General features: G+C 42.6%; 2 protein-coding genes across 2 annotated transcripts; both read right to left on the reverse strand.

Annotated features, from left to right (window-relative positions):
• Window positions 1-3581: 3581 nt before the first annotated feature.
• Window positions 3582-7750, reverse strand: LOC308365030 (aquaporin-8-like; the record flags this gene model as incomplete). The annotated part of the gene is made up of 5 exons (XM_080838347.1): window positions 3582-3642; window positions 5283-5417; window positions 6360-6577; window positions 6811-6937; window positions 7482-7750. The coding sequence occupies 5 exons, from the start codon at window positions 7748-7750 to the stop codon at window positions 3582-3584; spliced, it is 810 nt and encodes a 269-aa protein (XP_080694473.1).
• A 2726-nt stretch (window positions 7751-10476) lies between these two features.
• cnga4 (cyclic nucleotide gated channel subunit alpha 4) lies at window positions 10477-22255 on the reverse strand (the record flags this gene model as incomplete). The annotated part of the gene is made up of 10 exons (XM_080839745.1): window positions 10477-10563; window positions 13505-13690; window positions 16175-16389; window positions 17047-17212; window positions 17912-18071; window positions 18386-19055; window positions 19529-19635; window positions 20162-20272; window positions 20904-20907; window positions 22231-22255. 10 exons carry the CDS (start codon window positions 22253-22255, stop codon window positions 10477-10479), a joined length of 1731 nt encoding a protein of 576 aa, XP_080695871.1.

Below are 22255 nucleotides of genomic sequence, written 5' to 3' on the forward strand. Positions count from 1 at the left end.
CCAGCTGAGCTTGCGATCTGCATATTCCTGTTCAAAAACACTACGGCTATAATATTATCCCACCGTCCACTGTACGTTTGGAGTTTGGGGGCCACGGATGGGCAGTCCTATGTAAATGTCATTTAGTGGTCCGTTAATTTGATTGAATCTTGGAGGGATTTATCGGCTTAATTAACTTTGGAACTCGGCTAGGCAAAGTAGACTTCATTGTGGCCCATGCAGACTGGATGCATGGGTGTATAAATTCTTATTTTCGCAGTTATGTTGTTATTGTTTACTTGTAGTTTACATGATGACGTCCGGCCTACAAGGTTTTCTGTCTGTGCATAAACATAGCATAAAGATTTCACGCAAAAACATGTCTTTGACGCCACTGAGTGGCAGTTCATAAATCTGCAAGGGCAACCTTGAAATTGGACAGGTTGCCACAGACATCATCTGCAAGTTCAAATAGGCTATGATTTGACCAGAGTGCCTATTTACATATCCTCCACATGTGCAAATCCAGTGGCCATTACTGAACATTTTAACTGGAGAATAACAACAGTGTAATAATGATATAACTATTATAAAAAAAGTGATAATCCTCAGTTACCTTTTGACTTATTTTCTTCTTCGAAGGAAATGAACATGATTTGAAAAGCCCATCTGTTCCCGTTTATTGCATGTTTATAAATGATGCTCTTGCGCATATTGCGCATTTCAGTCAGTAGACAAGCAGGGAGGGCAAATTCATTTTTTGGTATCCGGAACACCTGCTCCGTTCGCGTCGGAGGTCTGTGTTTAATTCACAACAGTTTCAGAGATTTCCTATTGCGAGCAGATGATATTTGATTCATCAATCACGCCAGCCGCCCCTCGCCAGCACCCACACTCGGGCGGGCTTGGATTAGAGCTCCAGTAGTTGGGTGAAAATACTGGGATTTTGCGAAGCCACTTTCCAATTGTTTTAGCTGTTTGACGTGATTAAAACGTACAAGTGCTTCCCTCTTGTGCTAATGAGGTTATCTTGGCTCCAAAAAAAGTCGCCTCCGTCGATGTTTCGTATCGAGTAGTGGGTAAACTTGCCCGCGCCTTGCACGGTTCCTCCGGGCCACATTCTGATCAAACACGCACGCACCTGCACTTTAGAAACAGCGCTGTCCCGTGAGACCTGTAAGAGCGGACTCCCTTGTTCCCGGCGCGTGGCAATTACGTGCCATCTGTTCCCCTCTGCGCCGTTCCAGCTCATTTTGTAGCTCTGATTGTTGCTGTAAAATTATACGCCAGAAATTGATGTTCTTGGGGACGGCGGATGACTGACAGACGAAAAATTATTTAATTCAGAAGTCCAGAACGGTACCAACTCCATTAGGGAGGAAAGTAGACACACAAAGCCCTACACAATCACATTTTTATTATTACGTTTCTAAAGATATGAAGAACTGATGTTGTCAGTTTATTTCAAAACACTTAAATGTAACACATCAGTGCTGGTTTTAATATTGACATAATTACCACATTTATTTGAATAATAAAAAAAAAAATCGGTAGGCCTATTTGATGGGTTGAAAATGGCTCAAAACGCCATCTACTGGTTTAAATCAACCTGAACCTTGCAAGGTCAATGCCGACGTAGAGTCCACCGGCTGGTACATATCTACGTAATTAAATGTATATTTTAACGCACTGTAATTATTTTCATTTGCTTATCTTGACACAACATTCACATGTTAAAGTTGGACCCTTCAGGTGAAAAATAATAGCTAATTGGTTCTGTGCACAGCAAATATTATTGGAGGAAACATTAGACATTTCTTCGTGTCTAATGCTCTTAAGTAGGCCTACTGCAATCTCAACACGATAATTACACAGCCAAGGCTATTGCTGTCATCATTCTTCCACTGCCTGGGATAACATAACATAAATGGGAGCTGATTTAATTCTGTGCCGCTATCGTGAAACCGAGGAACATCTGGATGGTGATGCCGAACAGGCCCACCAATAAAGCTGGAATATGTTTCAGTTACAACTGAAGTTTATATAATTTATGTAACGCACACACATATACTGAGGAGATTATGAACGTGTGTGTGTGTGTAGTCTGTGTACAAATATACTTATGTATTCACCACGTCATTGTTACTTCTTCTTGCAGAAGAGTTACATTAGTGTTTCGCTACCGACCGCATGATCAGTAGCCTACCTTGAAAAGCGAGAAAAGCGCAATCTCATTATTGAGTAAGCTACGTAAACCTTCCCTGAGAAGACCCGTTGTTCTTAAATTCAACGTGGCAAACCAGTGGGGGTCTCGAGGAAATATTGTTGGTTCTGGTGCTGCTTACCAAAGGCCACTGGTGTCTGAACGTTTCCATAAAATGATGTATGGACTGTGAAGGAAAGGGTTGTTCTATATATTTTCATATATTAAGGGGGCAAACTTGTCTGGGAATTCCCCGCCCCTTCACTGCATTTCATTTGCTCAGTTAGTCTGGCCAACTCCTAGTCTGGGAAGTCCCGCCCCTCTTCTCCGGCCAAATTGATTTAGCCTCTGAAGGGGGTCTGGCAAACTTAGGATAGCAGTTCACTTCAAGATTTCCAGAATCCTTGGAGCCAATCACAAACTGGCTTTTGGCGGATTTAAAATAACCACGTCTACGTAACAAAAGCGAAACTTAAGAGAAAAGCACAGTAAACTATATACTGCTCTCGCGGCTGTCTTGGATGATTTCAAAGGCAAGTTTTCTTTGAAAATAGAACAGAAACCTGCTCTGGAACAATTCATACAGAAAAAATATGTGTTTGCTTTATTACCAATCCTTGTATCATTGTATAGTATCGTTGGTCTGATTGGTTAAAGGCGTGTCCAATTACGTGAGTGAAGTGGACCTCCATTGAGGAGTTGGCTTGTCTGGGAATTCCCAGCCCCTTCACTGCATTTAATTTGCTCAGATAGTCTGTGCTTTTCTCTTAAGTTTCGCTTTGGTAGACGTGGTTATTTTAAATCCGCCAATAGCGCGCCAGGTAGCCAAAAGCCAGTTTGTGATTGGCTCCAAGGATTCTGGAAATCTTGAAGTGAACTGCTATCCTAAGTTTGCCAGACCCCCTTCAGAGGCTAAATCAAATTGGCCGGAGAAGAGGGGCGGGACTTCCCAGACTAGGGGCAAACTGCTTTAGTGTACACAGTAACATGACCACAGCAAATGCCTGAATAGAAAATATACAAGATTCAAGGGCTTCTGTAAACATATGCACCATTTATTATTATATAGATATTGCTAATAGTTAAATAAAAAAAAGACTTAGAATTTCACAATATTAGTCATTCACTGGAAAGATACGACTCATATCCCAACAAGTGCATAAAATGATCTAGAAATATACACAGTAATTGTCTGAGAAACAGACAAAGCATTTCACACAACACACAACAAACAGGGCTAAATATAACCTGAACCATTGTCTTGGACCATTCTCATGAGAACTAATGTCACTGCATATTCTGCTGCAGATGTGAGCCCACAGATAAAAGTCATGTGTGAAAGGAGTGATAATTGAGCGAAATGATGGACAGATCTGAAGAGGGACGTTGTTGGTTTTGTTCAGGGTGAAGCCTCTCTCTTTCTGAAGGTCAGTCTTGTTCGGGGGTCACCCAACAGTGTCCTGTCAAAGGCGATGAACAAGAACCTTTTATTTAGAGAACCTTTCAATTGGAGAACCCATTATTTGGAGATCCACAAAAATGACAACTACGGCACGCAAAAACATAGCTTTCAGAATTCCCATTTATTATACAGAAGTGTGGCACTTCTCTATATTTATTAGTTTTTGCCATTGTTATAGTTATTCTTAATTACACTCTCAGTTCATATAGTCATTATTAACACCAGGGCCGTGTCTAACGAATGAGCTGACCGGGCGGCAGCCCCGGACCTCGCCACCAGGGGGGCCTCAGGTCGCCCGATGTCGAGTGAGTCAACGGCACCGCACCGCGCATAACATTAGAAACATTCAGAGTGAAACAAATTATAATGCGCGAAAATGTCCGGTCAAAGAAAGCACGAGAGTGGGGCCAAAAGACTGGTCCGTGGACCGTGACCTTCTAATCGCAAAAGCCCTCAAGTGCAAAGTAAGACTGAAGAAGATTAATTCACATTTCTAAACTTTGCTTTGGTTCGCACCACATCATTAAGACAGGGATAAACGCTTGTAATAACGCGCTTTCAAATACGATGATGCAGGTAACAAGGCTTCCCGGTTCCATCTAAATGGGCCTAATAAAACGTAAATTCTTTCAGCAATTGAAGATGTATGAGTTCTTATCCTCACGCATATCGCTGCAGATTAGGCTAATTCATTGAAAATTATAGACAAATTATGTGCAAGCCAGTTAGACATAGCCTATAGCTAAGTGAAATGTTTTAGCTTAGCTATAGAATCTTCCATTTTCGCAGTCATGGTCAAATATTAGTGTAGAGGTTTTCACTGAGGTTTTTTGTCAGATCAGCAGGACTAAATAGGTTCTACACTCAGTCCAGTTTGTGAGGTATTGTGCAATCTGAGATGAAGCACAGCTCGTCGTTGCCTCATCGTCTTGCTGTCTCCTGTCTGTTTGAACAGGACATGCGCAAATTCAGCGATTTTGATTATAAAACTGCTCGAAATGATTGAAATCATGCAGAAAATACATTTATATCACAGACCAGTAGAAAATATTTCCTTTGATCGTTATTTGTTTTTTTTACTTTAATGATGACAGGTGAAGCGCTGCCTCCCCTGACCGCACGTCGGTGCTCTCGCATAGAAACGTGGGCGCGGAGCCAAGCTGTTGCTTCACTAATAGGCATATGTTTAATCAATTCGTTATTTCATTCCCTGGCTATTTAGCCTTGTTTTTGCTTTTGAATGAATGGAAATATGTATACATTTGCATTATTGGTTTATTATTGTCTACAGTGTAGTCTACTACATACATACATTTTATCCTTGGCTTTAAACTGATCATATTTATAGAGTGGTTCTGTGGACTTTAAAACACTGATGTGACAGTGCACCTGGCGTGGGTTTGTGTGCGTGTCACGATGTGCGTCGGGGCGATATAGGGGCCTCATCCTGGTAATTAGCCCCAGGCCTCAAAATGTCTTAATCCGGCCCTGATTAACACTGTATATACAACAACACATAAAGCAATTAGAATCCAATTTCAACACACCATGCTCACTTTTTTCATGTCTCCCAATTCAGCGAAAGAAAATGCAATGCAGTTGTATGATTAACCTTAAAAAAAAGGTTGCAGGTCATACCTCAGCACGATGCCAACCAGTAACCCAGCGGTCAGAGGGCCTACCCAGTAGACCCAGTGGTAGGCCCAGTGGTTGGCCACCACTGCTGGGCCAAAGGCACGAGCTGGGTTCAGACAACCACCAGACACAGCTCCACTGCGGAGGGAGAGAGGGAGAGAGAGAGATGGAGGTGGAGAGAGAGAGGGAGAGAGAGACGGAGAGGGGGAGAGAGAGAGAGAAAGGGAAAGAGAGAGGGAGAGAAAGAGACGGAGGGGAAGAAAGAGAGGTGGGTGTGAGAGGGAGGGGGGAGAGAGAGAAGTAGAGGATGGTGTGAGAGGAAGAGGGGGAGAGAGACGAGAGGGGGGGAGAGAGGGAGAGAGTAAAAGATAGACAAGGTGAAGATAGACAAGGTGCAAGAGAGGAAGACGGAAGAGGGAGAAATAAAATATATTGGAGAACAGGGACAAACACAGAGAGAGAGAGAGAGAGAGACAGAGAGAGAGATAGAGAGAGAGAGAGAGATGGAGAGAGAGAGAGAGAGAGAGAAAGAGAGAGAGAGAGAGAGAGCGAGAGAGAGACAGAGAGACAGAGAGACAGAGAGAGAGGTGGGTGTGAGAGGGAGAGGGGGCGGGACACAATTATAAGAGAAATGGATTCTTCTTGATAGATTTTCTGACTTGTCACCATGTTAGCTTTGCGAGGTGTTCTGTTCAAACAGATGTCTTATCCTCACTCTGGTTTTACAATTCACAGAAGAACACATGGTGGCACCCTCAGAACCACATGTAGTCCAAGACAAACAAGAACATTCGTGTGCAGTGATCATACAAACTACTGCACATGAAAGATCACACAAACACATGCTCACTAGCACACACACACACACACACACACACACACACACACACACACACACACACACACACACACACACACTCCCTCTCTCTCTTGAACCCAGCCATAGCCATAACAACACATATGCTGTCCTACAAATGCACCTGAACACACAAACACACCTGCAGTCACCCATTCCAACAAGCACACACACCTGAATACATATGCACACATACACACACGCCCACACACATGTATACTCACGCGCCCAGGATGCCCACACAGAGTGTGAGTCCAATACAGAAGGGGGCCAGTGGCGTTTTACTCTGATGGTTCACTGCGCTCAGGCAGACCGATAGCACCAAGAAGAACGTCATGACGATCTCCGCCACCAGAGCTCCGCCCACCTGATCATTAGCCCTAATGGCGTCAAAGGCTCCGCCCGACGAGTTAACAAAATTCTCATGTGAGGAGGCCACAGCCTGTTTTAAAGAAATACAATATGTTGTTTTACACATTAAAATGTATTTGTGCATTATGTTTAACCGTGTTATCATTTAGAGAAAATACTTTGTAATAATACAAATGTACTTTCAATACTGAACTAAACTGAAGTATTCCGAATTCACCATCTAATTACTCCACTCCTGTCCATCACTACTTCCTATGTGATCTATTCCCTATCAAACGTAGTCTTTCGCAGTAAAGCTCTTACCCTGGCCAGACCAGCGCCCACCATGGCCCCACAGAACTGAGCTGCCCAGTACGGGATGAGCATGATGATATTCAGACCTCCTGCTACGGTGACCCCTAAGGTCACAGCAGGGTTCATGTGGCCTCCACTAGGAGAGCAACAAAGGTCAGAGGTCATATTGCTTCATCAATATCAGTCAATACATTCAAGTAGGATTGAGACATATTCACAGAGATGTTAGAAAGGCTTAGAGTATCAAAAGTGTGTATACATATAGGGTAGAATATGTTAAGTTGTTAAATCTGCAGGTCCCATCATAAAATTTACTGTGGTTTTCGACTTTATTTTCCAGTGTTAATGGAGGTCCCTTTCTCAGAGACATGTAGTCTACACTTGTGCACAAACTTGAAAATAACTTGTTATAAAGTAAAATGTTTTCCTAGAATTGAGTATAAGATTCGGAAGAGACTACACTTGGACCCTTATCTAAGTGCATCAGAGGGTGTGCAGCAGTATGCACTATCTTGAATAGAAAAGCACTGAGTCTCTGCAGATGGACACCACCTAGCCATCCAGCTAAACAGACATAACAAACCTTGTACCCAAAGCCCTTGTACACCAACTTTATGTTGGCTGTTTGGCTCTCGGGGCTTAGTGCAACCTTAAAAAAGCCCCTAACCCCACACACACACCTGATTCCGGCCGTGATGGCGATGGAGATGGAGAGCGCCAGGCCATGAGCCACGGCGGGCTGCAGGCGCCCCGTGCCAGGTGAGTTCTCAATGACCGAGGCGCAACCTGAGAAGACGAAGAGCGCCGTGCCAAAAAACTCAGCAACGCAGGGGAGCAAGTAACGATCGTAGCGCGTGCGACCCCACTTGCGGGTGTCACCTCCACCTTTGGTCTTGCCCATGGCCTCCGAGAGCTCATGCACCTCTTTACCAGCGGGAACGGTAGGCATGGTGTTGAGATGCAAGACTACAGGACAGATACATAAGAGAGTGTTAATAAAGGACAAATATATGCCTTGATTGTATTTTGATTGTAGTCATGGGTGGATATCTCATGTGATTTTTTTTCATTACTGCTGACACTGGCAAAATAATAGCAAAACGTTCGTTGCAATGTTCAGTGACAGGGTGCATAAACTGTCACTTCTAGTTCACCGACAAGGAGTTTAGCAGAGTCTGGCGCTTTGAACCCCTTCATATATTCAGAATGCTTTGGTTCAGTTTTTCGGGGATTCACACACTCGCGGTACGCTTCGGGTTGGTAGTATGGTGGGCCAAAAGCCTGACCAACATAGACACCACCTATCCAGCTGCCCTGCGCTATAAAGCGCCAAACCCAGTTACTGCGCGAGATTGGTTTGTACTGCACACAAAAACATGTGGTTCCCACTATCCGCCCAGGCTACTACTTGTTGGTATTTGCCAGGTTGAAGCCCTTGCTTAGTTAGCTGGCTTGTTTTCCACGAAATAGAACACGTTTCAATCTAGAAGAAAGACTGCTGCAAATCATTGCATTGTATCAAATAAAATAGAAGGAGTAAACAGACGCACTTCAACGTTTATTCTAGGAATCAAATTCAAAACCAAAACAAAGGCACATACTTGTGTTTATTTAATTACTCTTTATTTACTCATAATTATATTCTGTCTGTTGTTTGTGAAATGTGAAACTCGATCCCTCTTGCGTGGTGGAACTCAACCTCTCTTGCACAGTTACATCCTCTCTTGGGCATAACTCGGGCGCTGTCGCGCAAAAACTGGGCTTCTGTCGCAGTCTTAATGGTCCTTCAACCTCTCTCGTGCAGTAACTCCCTCTCGCGTGCATTCGTTACTCATTGCAATTTTTCGTCTTATGTCCGGTTTGTCTCTTCATTCTACGATACTTCGCTAAGTGCGCCAAACTATGTCTGAAACCATAGGAAGTAGCGCGCTGCCAGGTCGGGTCGTGCGCGCTAACAAGGTGAGGGCCGGTTTGGCTCCCGGGGCTTGGTTGCTTTTTAAGTCTTTATAAAGAAAACATTCAAATAAATAAGCAGTACAGATAAGTGCTGAACCTAACGGTATCAGAAAGAAAAAAAACAATATGAAAAGGACTTGGAATGAACAACAGTCTACCACCTGAGGAATAGTGGAAAGCTCCGCTCATCCGCCACTCCAGAATGCTGCATCACTTTTTTATTCGTGCACATGCTCCTGAATACATTTTACAGTTCGCACACATCGGTTTTTAGTCGCAAATGCAAGTGAAACGATTGCAATGTCGAGCCCTGGTTAGCCTACTGAGCCTACTAATTGGTGAGTTAATAGCTAGCAAATTGAGGAGAGTTATTGAGCGCTGTAGCACTGTATATTTCGGTAGGCCTGGTCTAATTTTGGTTAGTACTAGTACTACTACTAGTAGTACTACTACTAATAATAATGACAACAACAGCAACAATAATAATGATTATTACTATTACTATTATTATTGTTATTGGTAGTAGTAGCCTAGTATAGTAGTCGTGGTGGTAGTTATAGTAGAAGTATGGTGAATAGCCTAAATGAGCTAGACCGACTGATTACATAGCAGCTTCAGTATAATTAAAAGCTGTTTATAGGCTGGGTAAGATAGGCAATTCATCAGTAACGTTTATCTAGTGCCAGAATTTAGGAACACACCCAAAGTCAAATTAGAAGGTCTTATCAGTTAAAACAAACTACAAACCTCAGTCAGTTTCAAACACGAATTGTATTGTCCACTTCTTGACAGGATGACATTGTTGTGTATTATTGTTATGTATTAGAAATTCACCTTCAAGACCTCAAAGTATCATAATGTTAATGATACTCAAAATGCAATTTGGTTTATGGTCTATTTTACAATCAATACATAGAAACACTATTTATTAACATAATAATAATTATTATTATATAATTATTTGGTAGTTGTGGTGTTGATCCACAGTATCTTGGAGATTACATTAAGAAGTGTTTTACCTTTATCAATGTGTTTGCTGGGATCCCTTTCTTGGAAGAGAGAGCTGTCTTCTCAGAAAATCTAGTGAAAGTTTTCTTGGAACGTCAGGGAATGTTTATATAGTGTAAGTGCAGTGTTCCGATCCATTGCACAAGTGGTTAATGGTTGATGCACTAGTACGGAAATCTGATGCGTGGATGAACTTTTTTTTTGCTCTGGCATGTGAGCGGTCACCTTGTGGTCAGGGGACTAGATGTTATTGGACATTAATTAACAATGGGGTAATGTTTAGTACTCACTTTGAGAGTGTGTGACCATGTGTGTGTGTGTGTGTGTGTGTGTGTGTGTTTGTGTTCATGTGTGTGTGTGTGTGTGTGTTTAGCCGAAGAGTCAAACTTTCACTCCATTATGCGAAGGTTATTAACACATCATGATAAAAGTGTTCTTCTTCACAAAAGCTTTTTCTCTGATAGGTCATGTTTATATCTCCAGCTCATTCTAGTCAAGTGATTTCTGAATCAGTCAACAAAGTAAACATTCACCTTGTGAGCAATCCCCAAAGACCGAAACACACACGGTTGTTACTTCTCCTCTCCGTCACAGCTTGAAAAAAAAAAAGTTTGGCCATATCACGTCCCTGTCTCTCTCTCTTCCTCTGAATTTTCTCTGTCTTCGGTGTCTTTGCCAAGAAGATATGGAATGATCCGAGCGCCAGCAGTGTCATGGCTGAGTGGGCATCAGTGAATGGAAAGGAACGGGTGCCAGAGGCTGCCTCTGCTCCTCCTGAATCTTTAACTTTGGGCTGAGCTGAGGACAGGGGAGAGGAGGGGAGGAACGACGTCGAGTTCCAGGCACACGTGCGAGTGGAGTAAGTAGTAATCCAAAAATACACACACACACACACACACACACACACACACACACACACACACACACACACACACGCACCCACACACACACACACACACACACACACACACACACACACACACACACATACGAACACACACACACACACACAAATGTATACACACTAGCAATAGCAAGCAAATAAATGATGTGAGCAATCAGACAGACTCAAACAAGGACACACACAATCACCACACTTTTGAAGAAATGTAATACCCAAAACATATGAGTGTGTGTGTGTGTGTGTCTGTAAGTGCACCCTGTGGGTTAATTTTGTAACCAAAGATTAAGATGAAAATAAAGATTAACACTGATTAGGAGACTGCTGTATTAGACTGTGGCTCTAGGCTGTGGTCGGTGCATGGACATAACAGGCCAAGCAGATCATGCATTTGGGGAAATTACCAGGTTCTTTCATGAGGTCATATGAAATGTGAAATTCAGTGCGTTGTAGTCGGAGTATATTTGATATGCTTTGCCTATCGGCGATATACTGTATTTAGAAATATAAATGGAAAATTGTCAAATGAATCTGAAGACTCTTTGTAGTTCATAATCATACCACAAAAAACATGAATTATAAACAGGTGGTAAACATAAGATATTAAATAAGATTTTCACAAAATTGTCTTTTTTTTTCAAATACACTGAAGAAACTCAGGAGTCCTCCATTTACAACTTTTTGCTGATCTTTTTCCTTTTCTCTGTATTCACTATCTCACTCTCTCTTTCAGCTTTTACTCACCAGCTATCCAAAGGCACATCAAAGCAGGGCACAAGTGAAGGTCACCTTAACATTCAACTTTTAAAAAGAAAATCCACTACCACTATCACATCTCACACTAAGTAAGTACTCTATTATATATTGAGGTCTGCCGCTTAAACTGGAAACATGGCTATATAGACAATGAAACTAAAACTTCAATCTTAAACAAAAATAAAAACATCAAACAAAAGAATGAAAGCAATTGTGTTTGTATCTTGCAGATGGGGCCGTTAGAATTTTACACAGATGTTCACACAAATTTCAAAAGCTATTTAAAATGATGTCCAAAGCTGGCTGCCACAGTATAGTATGACTCCAACACCAGGTCATTTAGATGGGAGTTTGGCAGCGGTAAGCCCATGATTTTTTCTTTCACTGGCTGTTAAACTTTGACTCATACCCCAGGGCTCTGGAAGGAGCCCAACATCAGTACATTAATCTTTCATAATAGCAGCATAGTTTGTTTGGTGGTAGCGAACGGCAACGATGGATGTATTCATGAATTAGGAGACTGTTTACTTTCTAAGGAAACATAATCGGTAATACAAATACAAATGTTGCCTAAGCACTCTTCAAAACATAACACTTTTTAATGAAAACAGTAGCTTTTCCCCCTTCAAGTTCTTAAGCAAGGTGCTTACGTTGCATGTAACAAGAATAAGAAACGAACTGCAAGACCTAAAATCACTTAATTTGTAATGGAATTATGATTTAAATGAATGCAAATGCAATTTCAGCAAAATAACTGGGGCTTACATAAAATTAAACAATTAGTCCACATGAAATTACATATTTTCCTCAAGATGTGTGAAGATAAACTTAACTTAAACTTATTTATTTTTTTAATTAACTTAAACTTATTTTCCACACTATTTGGTCGGAGCCTCTAGACTTAAAGGAATTTGACCCTCTCCTAAACTCTCCTAAAAAAAAAAACATTGAAGGACAATAAACCAACAACTCCTAAGAAGAGAAACATGTCAAACAGAGCTCAAAGTAAGCGCCAACGCATTACATAGGCTACAACTCCGAGATATAGGCGTCGGCTATCACATAACATTCTGAAGCCAGCCCAAACCACACACTAAAGCCGGTGTCATCATATTCACCCCATAAAACAACACACACATCAGTGCACCGAACATGTTCCACCAGAGAGAGGACATAATGGGACTTAATAGGTTATCGGTGACATAGCCGCGCCACGAGAGTGATTAAACAACGGTGAAATCTGGCCTGTCTTTGTGCTCCAGTTGCCGCCAGTTGTTGCAATCTCTACCGAAGACAAATCATTCTTCACCATCTGTGATCCCCATCACTCACGTTTTCCCTACAAACATAAACCATCGCATAAGTGATGAAGCACCTCTTACTGTCCCACTGTCCCGTAAAATATATCCAAGCGAGCTCTCTCATCTGTATGAACGGAAAGATAACTTTGTGCAGTGCTTATGAAATTAAGTGTTTGCCTCCATCTACTGGGCGTCTTCAAGAAGTGCAAGTTGAATACTTTTATATATTATATTCATTTGGGTAGCTTGTGATCTTTATATTGTATTATCTGTCAAATATAGTGCACATATGTAAAGTAAATGTTTATAGGCTCAGTATGTATGTCACACACATTGAGAAAAAAAACATAAATAAATCAGCAAAGCTGGCAACCTTTTTTCTGATATTGTGTAGTGTAGCAAACAATGTCAGTCACAATAAATCACCAGCTGATTAAAGCCATCGCAGCCAGGTAAATCACTATGCCATGTACATCATTATTCACAAGCTGCCCTTGAATTAATTTGTTGATCACTCTTCTCCATCTTTCCTTTCATCTGAATTCTCCTCTTCAGTCTGAGTCTTCACCTCCTTCTCCTCCTCTCCCTCTACCTCAGTCTCCCCTTCACCAACCACTTTCACCTCCTTCTCTCCATCTTTCTCTCCTTTATCCTCTGTCCCGTCTCCTCCATCTCCCTCTCCTCTCTCCCCATCGTCTCCTCCTCCTCCTCCTTCCCTTTCCCCATCTCCTCCCTCCCTTTGACTGTCACCTCCTCCTGGGCTCCACACTCTCCCTCCCACCTCCTTCCCAAGGTCTTCCTCCTCCACCTCCTCCCCTCCCTCTGCTACTATCCCGCCCCAGCCCTCAGTCTGTAGCTCTAGCTGCTCCACCCGCGTCTCCATCTTCAGCACGCTGGACTCCAGCTCCATCATCAGCCGGGCCAGCTTAGTGCGCAGAGTGTCCAAGTTCTGTTCCAGCTGCTCCACCTATGACGATGAGGTAAAAAATAAATAAATAAATAAACTCGTTGGATTGCCTCATCTTAGGTAGTGTATAGGTATAAATACATGAATTAATTGATAACATAAATAATCAATATTACTTTCTTTAGCAAATATTATGATGATGAGGTATATACAGCCGCGGAAAAAATTAAGAGACCACTTCAAAATTATCAGTTTCTCTGGTTTTACTATTTATTGGTATGTGTTAAAGTAAAATGTACATTTTAGTTTTATTCTATAACCTACTGGCAACATTCCTACCAAATTTCAAATAAAAATATTGTCATTTAGATCATTTATTTGCAGAAAAATGACAATTGGTCAAAATAGCAAAAAAGATGCAGTGTCTTCAGATCTCGAATAATGCAAAGAAAACAAGCTCATATTCATTTTTAAACTACACAATACTAATGCTTTAACTTAGGAAGAGTTCAGAAATCAATATTTGGTGGAATAACCTTGATTTAAAATCACAACTTTCATGTGTCTTGGCATGCTCTCCACCAGTCTTTCACATTGCCGTTGGGTGACTTTATGCTACTCCTGGCGCAAGAATTCAAGCAGCTCGGCTTCTTTTCATGGCTTGTGACCATCCATCTTCCTCTTGATCACATTTCAGAGTTTTTTTTATGGGATTCAGGTCTCGAAATTGGGCTGGCCATGACAGGGTCCTGATCTGGTGATACTCCATCCACACCTTTACTGGCCTGGCTGTGTGGCATGGAGCATTGCCCTGCTGGAAAAAACACTTCTCAGAGTTGGGGAACATTGTCAGAGCAAAAGGAAGCAAGTTTTTCTTCCGGGACAATGTTGTACTTTGCCTGGCTGAGGTTTGTAAAAGACCATAAGGATTGAACCAAAGCGGACTGGAGGGTGTCCTAGTTCGTCTTCTCTGATGAGTCCAATTTTCAGCTTTGCCCAACACATGGTCGTCTGATGGTTAGACGGAGACCTGGAGAGGCCTACAAGCCACAGAGTCTTGCACCTACTGTGAAATTGGACTCATCAGAGAAGACGAACTAGGAGACCCTCCAGTCGGCTTTGGTTCAATCCTTATGGTCTTTTACAAACCTCAGCCAGGCAAAGTACAACATTGTCCCGGAAGAAAAACTTGCTTCCTTTTGCTCTGACAATGTTCCCCAACTCTGAGAAGTGTTTTTTCCAGCAGGGCAATGCTCCATGCCACACAGCCAGGCCAGTAAAGGTGTGGATGGAGTATCACCAGATCAGGACCCTGTCATGGCCAGCCCAATTTCGAGACCTGAATCCCATAAAAAAAACTCTGAAATGTGATCAAGAGGAAGATGGATGGTCACAAGCCATGAAAAGAAGCCGAGCTGCTTGAATTCTTGCGCCAGGAGTAGCATAAAGTCACCCAAAGGCAATGTGAAAGACTGGTGGAGAGCATGCCAAGACACATGAAAGTTGTGATTTTAAATCAAGGTTATTCCACCAAATATTGATTTCTGAACTCTTCCTAAGTTAAAGCATTAGTATTGTGTAGTTTAAAAATTAATATGAGCTTGTTTTCTTTGCATTATTCGAGATCTGAAGACACTGCATCTTTTTTGCTATTTTGACCAATTGTCATTTTTCTGCAAATAAATGATCTAAATGACAATATTTTTATTTGAAATTTGGTAGGAATGTTGCCAGTAGGTTATAGAATAAAACAAAAATGTACATTTTACTTTAACACATACCAATAAATAGTAAAACCAGAGAAACTGATAATTTTGAAGTGGTCTCTTAATTTTTTCCGCGGCTGTATATAAAAAAGATTAAATAAACTAATTGGATTGCCTCATCTTAGGTAGTGTATAGGTATAAATACAATAATTGTGAATGTAAATTACTTTCTTCAGCAAATAGCAGGGACGTGCACAGGAGGGGGCTAAGGTTGCTCTAGCAACTACCCGTTTGCCCTCCTCGACTGAAGTTGCCCCTCCGAAGGAAATATTGGCAATATTTGGACCAGGGCGTGGCAGCGGCGGTTAGTGTGAGTTTAAAATGATATTGGCGAAATTTGCAATCAGGGGATAGGGACGCGGCGGTGACAAATATTAACGTGTTACACCTTTTTTTCCAGGGCAGAGAAACTGCCCTTCAAAATTCCTGTACACGTCCCTGGCAAATAGGATGTAGTTTTGTCAGCAGAAATCTATCTATATAAATCTATATACAGTCAGTCATACATGCAAAAAAATTCAGGGTTTCCAGCTCCTCTATTTAACACATAAAAGCAATAAAACACCAGAGTTACTGATGATGATTACAGCCATGATGTTATGCTCTAACATCTCTCTCTCTCTCCAGTTTTACTCCACTATAAATACAATACACCCTCACACACGTGCACACACACAGCACACAAACTCATACAAACACTCATCACACCCGGAGCTCATTAGCAAACCATGTAGTGACCCACACACACACACACACACACACACACAAACCCCTCACCTTGGATTCCACCGGCTCTTCCTGACTCCCATCACCAGCTGTCTCGTCCAGCATGCCCATCTTGGTGAGGATCTGGCGTCCCTTCTCCTCTAGGTGGCGCTTGGCAGCCGGGAACTCGTTCAGCGTGGCTGTCAGGTCCTCCTTGGACAGACTGAAGAGGTCCGAGTGGCCGATGCTGCGGATGTTTGCTGTCCGCCGGTTGCCAGATTTGTTCCCTTTCAGAACAAAGACAGGAAAAAGATTCTATCAGTTGTGTGTGACACTGCATTGCAAGGACATCCTGGCTCCATGTCTTTGCCCATTTAAACTTTTTCAGAGTAAATGAAGTTCAAGGTTGTGATGTTGTATACTAGTGGTGTGTTAAAGAATATAGAAGACCCAATAGTGATCTTATAAACTGTTGCTCTTTAAACTGCTGTCCTTTTGCTGGTTATTGTCTTATGACCCCCGGTATTTACCCCAGTAACAACAATGTTATTGACTTTGTTTATTTGTTCTTTATGTTCTCCAAAAAGAGGATTAACTCTTCTAACACCAAGCTGACCAAAGTGTCCCAGGTGGTTTACACCTATCTCATCAATATGTATTGTGGTCTAGGTGAAGAAATGTGTCACCTTCTAAATTACTGAGCACCTCTAAAACTAGATTCTTAAAATTAAAACTAGATTCTTAAATTTATTATTGCTGAGGTGTTATACAATATAATCATAAATGCCACGTTTGCCTCATGGTTTTAAGTTAGGTGAAATATCAGGCATGGCAGACTACCTCAAAAAAATGCCTTGGTGTTGGAAGTGTTAACTGGTCTTACTCAGTGCCTGGAGCATCTGAGAGGGAGCATGGACTGTGAGTACCTCAGCAGTGCTGGGTACCTTTGAGGTTGAGGATGCTGATCTCTCCAAAGAACTGGCTCTCCCCGAGCACGGCGTACTGAGTGACCCCGTCGTCGGCCACCACAGCCAGCTTGCCTTCCCTAATGATGTACATCTCGTGACCCACGTCCCCCTTCTTGCACACATACTCACCTGGGCTGTACACCTGCGGAAGACAGGGATGGAGAGGAGGGGAGGGAAGGAGGATGCAGGGGGGAATAGAAAAGGAAAGTAAGTGATAGAGACTAAGCATCGTGTCGATGCAGGTAGGTAACAGAGGGCTGTGATGTTAATAGCAGATGAAGGCTTTCAAACATCAACTGCTGTTTTAACAGCAGATTTAAATGGGTATGGGCATGTGGGTGACCTTCACATAAGTCAAAGCTGAAGGCCTTAAAGGATTCGGAATCTTTGTTTTTAACCACTAACTTAGTCCTGATTGGTGATCAGGCCATCTCATCCATGTAAAACCAGCCTGCGTGTTCTCAAAACAGGTTAATGTGTCAACGGCCACAGTACTGACCAAGGTGATTCATAGGACACACTGATTCATAGCACTGAAAACTGAAAAAACAGCTGGCTTTAATCTGCCAGCACATAAACTCAAACACACCAACTTTACTTGAAAGAGTAAGTCTCTTAGCACCAAGTCATGCAATTTCTGTTTGAATATGATTTTCTGTGTCCCACGATGTCTCCTGACTCAGATTTATGGTTCATCAAGCAAGCATCACAAGGGCCCAAGTTAGGCTAACTGCCCTTTAACAACTTAATGGCTCATCAGATAAAACTTGTTGAATGGTTGTGTCTCTCTCACCTCTGTCCTTTGACCTCCCGTGACCTTAGACCTGTAGGTGACCTTTACCTGTGGTGTGAGTTTGAGTACCAGCTCCTCCAGCAGGCTCTTCTCACAGTTCTGGAAAATGGTGACCTTGGATAGGGTGGGCAGGTGGACGCTCACGGCGATGTCCGTGCGGAGGGAATCTGGCAGCTGCTGCAGGATCTCATTCTCACGCGTGATCTTCCTGTGGAGGTAAGACACAGGCATTCAGTCAGTCAGGGACGGGGGGGATTAAGCCACCCCAGTGATCACAGTGATTGTAAAGTGTCCACTACACACGTCAGGTAGATGGCCAAGCACAGTTAAGAAGAAAACAGATGGAAAGGTGACCAAATTCAGTGAAAGAAAAAAACAACAAGTGAAAAAGCTTGTTGTCCATAATTCATAGTTTGGAAGTTTTTGCTGTTTTGATATTTACTGTTTCCTTACTGCTATGTATGGCTTCTGGCTTACAGTGATCTGGTGTGAGTGGAGGAGGTGAAAGGAGGAGGCACCCACTTGTTGATGTGCAGATGTTGATACCAGCCGTTGACGCGGTTGCGCAGGTCCTTGCTGATGCGTCTGCTGCCCAGGTAGCTTTTGACCAGCTCGTGGTTGGGGAAGAACACATTGTCCCTGCTACGCAGACTCGTGATCACGTTTCCCACGTTACCCACGATGCTAGCGAACACCAGCACGGCGATCAGCAGGTCGGCGATCATGAACAGGTACTCCTCCTCGCGCCGCGGCAACGGAGTGTCCCCGACCGTGGTGAAGATCTGCGCCGAGAACCAGAAACAGTGAAAGTACTGACGCTGCATGGAGGCAAACTCTGGTCGCGAAATATTGGGGTAAACCCAGCGGTCGGAGCCGAACCCCACGTAGTGGGACAGGGCGAAGTAGAAACAGGCGTTCCAGTGGATGAGCACGAAGATGTAGAGCATGAGCTTGGCGATGCGGAAGGTGTTGGGGTAGGCGGTGCGCGTCTCCATGCGGTCCAGGGCCTCGGAGAGGCGGCGGGTGCGGAGCAGGCGGTTGAGGCGCACCAGCGGCGTGTGCACACCCAGGCGCAGGTAGAGCAGGTCGGTGGGGAGAACGGAGACCAGGTCCAACAGGAAGCTACGCGAGAACACGTAGTGCGTCTTCAGACGGGAAACCTCGTGCACCAGGATGCCTTGGTCCAGGAAACCTGATGGGTCAGGGAGATGGAGGGCAAAGGTCATGTCTCAGCGTATGTGTATGTGTGTGTGTGTGTGTGTGTGTGTGTTCATTTATAGCCTATGTTATGTGTGTAGGTGTGGTTGTGTTTATGTGATCTTTTTGTTATATGTGTTCTTGTGTGTGATGAAAGTGCAATGTCTATGCATGTGTCAATGTCTCTCTCTCTCTCCCCACACACACACACACGAATATATAAGTATGTAGACATGTGAATGTGTGCATGTTTAGACCCACATTTTATTTTTTTTATTTAATTTTAAGGCCTGGAGTGAGTTAGGGACTGCATAGGGAATTTGAACGTGCTCTTTAAAAAACACAGAGGATGGCAGATTTGGCGGTTTTGGCAGACTACCTAACTAATTTGAGGTAACACAGCAAAAACACCCAAACATCCATAGATCCATTCTCATACTGTACATGCAAATAGCGCTTTATTGTTACCTGTGCGCCCCCTCACTGCCATATCAGCCATGTAGAACAGGTCAGAGATGTAGTCCAGAGTCAGCCAGGCAGCCAGGAAGTTCTCCTCTATGGCATAGAAACAGGCCCTGGGCAGCAGAGGTGAGGAGGGCTCATTTAAACAGGGGGCCACCATCATAACTGAACACCAGAACATGACAAAGGATGGCTTGGGCGAGAACAGGCAACATATAAATTACATAAAAAAGTCTGAGATGTAAGAATTATTCACATTGCCATGCTAATGATTTGCCATATGCTTTAATGAACAGTGATAACAGGATTAAATGTAATACATTCGTATAAGTATGTATGCTCACAGGGTATTGATTGCATGACCTTAGCGCCTTCATATATCGACTCTATCTCAAGGAAAACTAACACAATGCACTTATTGTGAAGACAAGATTCCTCCTGGATTTTGATAACTATAAAGCTTTTTTTTTTTTGCAGGAAATAGCAGGAGCTGCCAATTTTGGGTGGAAGAATAGTGTCTATGACCATTGGGATGTGGGAGTTCAGAAACGAGGTTGTGTCTGTGCTTTTGTTCGCTGTGTAGAGTTGAGAGAGTTGAGTGTTTTTGAGCTTTGAGACACCCATGTGTCTTGACCTCACCTGCAGATGATGATAACCCAGTTGTATAAGATGGGAAAGATCATGACCTGCAACCAGCCGTAGTAAAACTCTCCAGACGGATCTACTATCCAATTTCGCCAATCGTTCCAGCTGAGGGAGAAAGAGAAAAATTGTGTGTGTGGATAGATGTGTGTGTGTGTGTGAGAGATAGAGAGAAAGAGTGTGTGTATAGATCTGTGTATGTGTGTGTGGGGGTGGGTGGGTGGTTGTGTGTGAGAGAGAGAAAACACAGAATCCACAGAGGGTTCTAAATACACAATCAAATAGAAGTATTATCATCCAAGCATGGTGGATATAACTTAAATAGACACTTCACTATGGGTTATACGTATAATATGGAACAAGGTGGGTTTTACATGTCTGAAATACAGTTTTTTACGGTTGGATAAACACTCAAATCAAAAGTATTACACAATTATCAAAACCTTCACTCAAGGAGCAAAACAACGGCTCAGATTTGCACCATAAGCACATGTCAACATCACACTTTTTGCAAAACAATACACACAAGTGATTTGCGAAACACTAAACACACTTGTGTACATTAGACACAGAAGTATATCAAGAGGTTACTTCCTTGCAATTCACACTTACTGTCAAATTACAACACCTTTGAGCCTGTCAAATAAACACAGCCGTCAAGTGCGCAAACACATGATTGCATAATTAAAGACACACCAAACAGGTTTAAGCACTATAGAAATGCAGCAGGTGAGTTCACCTGTCTTCAACAAAAATGGAAGGAGTCTGAGGAAGAAGAGTGAGAGTGAGGGGGGGGATTCACAGAGGAGGAGAAGGAGGAAGAGCCGGAGACCATGCTGAGGTCGAGGTGGAGGTAGAGGAAGAGGAAGACCTGAAGCAGGAGGAAAACGTGCTCAAAGAAGAAGTATGTATCAAACGAACTTGGAAGGAGGAAGGGGGCCCATAGTCACGTAAGAACAAGAGAGAGAGAGATCATAAACATGCTTTTGGCCAATAATGCTATCGGGCTCAGAGAAATTCAAGCCAACATGATCCGTGACCATGCCATTTTCAATAATGTCCATCTGGTCTCTCAGTCAACACTGGCACGCATCCTGAAAAGACATCAGGTTCAAATGAAACAGCTCTATCTGTATTTTTCAGATCTTTTTTCTTGTTCTTTCTTTTACTGTTATTGTAACCTGTACTCAATACAACATTTTACTTCTGTCTGATATTTGCTGAGCTTACAGTGGTATGCACACTACTGTAGTAGCATGAAAACTGGGGCATGTTTTTTTGTGATTCTCCACAATTCCATTTGGCTTGTTCAACAAAATGGTCACCAATGGCCAATCAAAATTCAGCAGCTAGTACATGACTGTGATGTAAAGGTTCAAATTTAAATTCTGATTGCACCCTGATGATCACTGGTTGTGGCTGTATTTAAACTTCTTATTATGATAGTGTAGTATGCCCCTGTCCTGTTATAAATTATGATACAAATAGTATTGTTTTCAAACACATTCTTGACTTCAACAATAGTCCTACATTTTTTACATACATGCATATTTCTTAAAACGTCCAACTATGGTGAACTGACAGCCAAGTTTGTCAAGAAAAGTCTGTCAGGAGAAGCTCGAGCTCGTTTATTTTTTGCAGCATCAGATAATTATTTTTTAATAACATTTTGTAATGATTAGGTAGCTGAGAAAGAAAAGCCTACCACTTACTTAATTTTGGGCTCTTTTGGTTTTTCTTTCCCCTTTTCCGTCTCTGCTTCCACTCTCCTCTCCTCGCCCTCTCCATTCTGCTTTTGAGTTGGTTTCCACCTGTTAAGTTTTGAACAGCAGTCCATCTTTGCTTATTTATACTAAAGGTTTCTTCGACTTCATCAACATAAACATAGCCTCCTAAGTTTGTTAATGCTCAATACTGAGATGATTGGTTTCCTGAACAAATAAAATGACAATCATTAGCTTCCCACGCCAGAGTAAATGTTTAGAGTGCGCTTCTGCTAAAGAGGAGCATCACACCGCTTCTGTTTGGCCACATAGCTTGGTAAGCATAACAACAAGCTGCCTTACCTGGGCAGGTGATGTTGGTCGCCAT

Source organism: Sprattus sprattus (assembly GCF_963457725.1).
Source record: "Sprattus sprattus genome assembly, chromosome: 5".
Classification (NCBI taxonomy): Eukaryota; Metazoa; Chordata; class Actinopteri; order Clupeiformes; family Clupeidae; genus Sprattus; species Sprattus sprattus.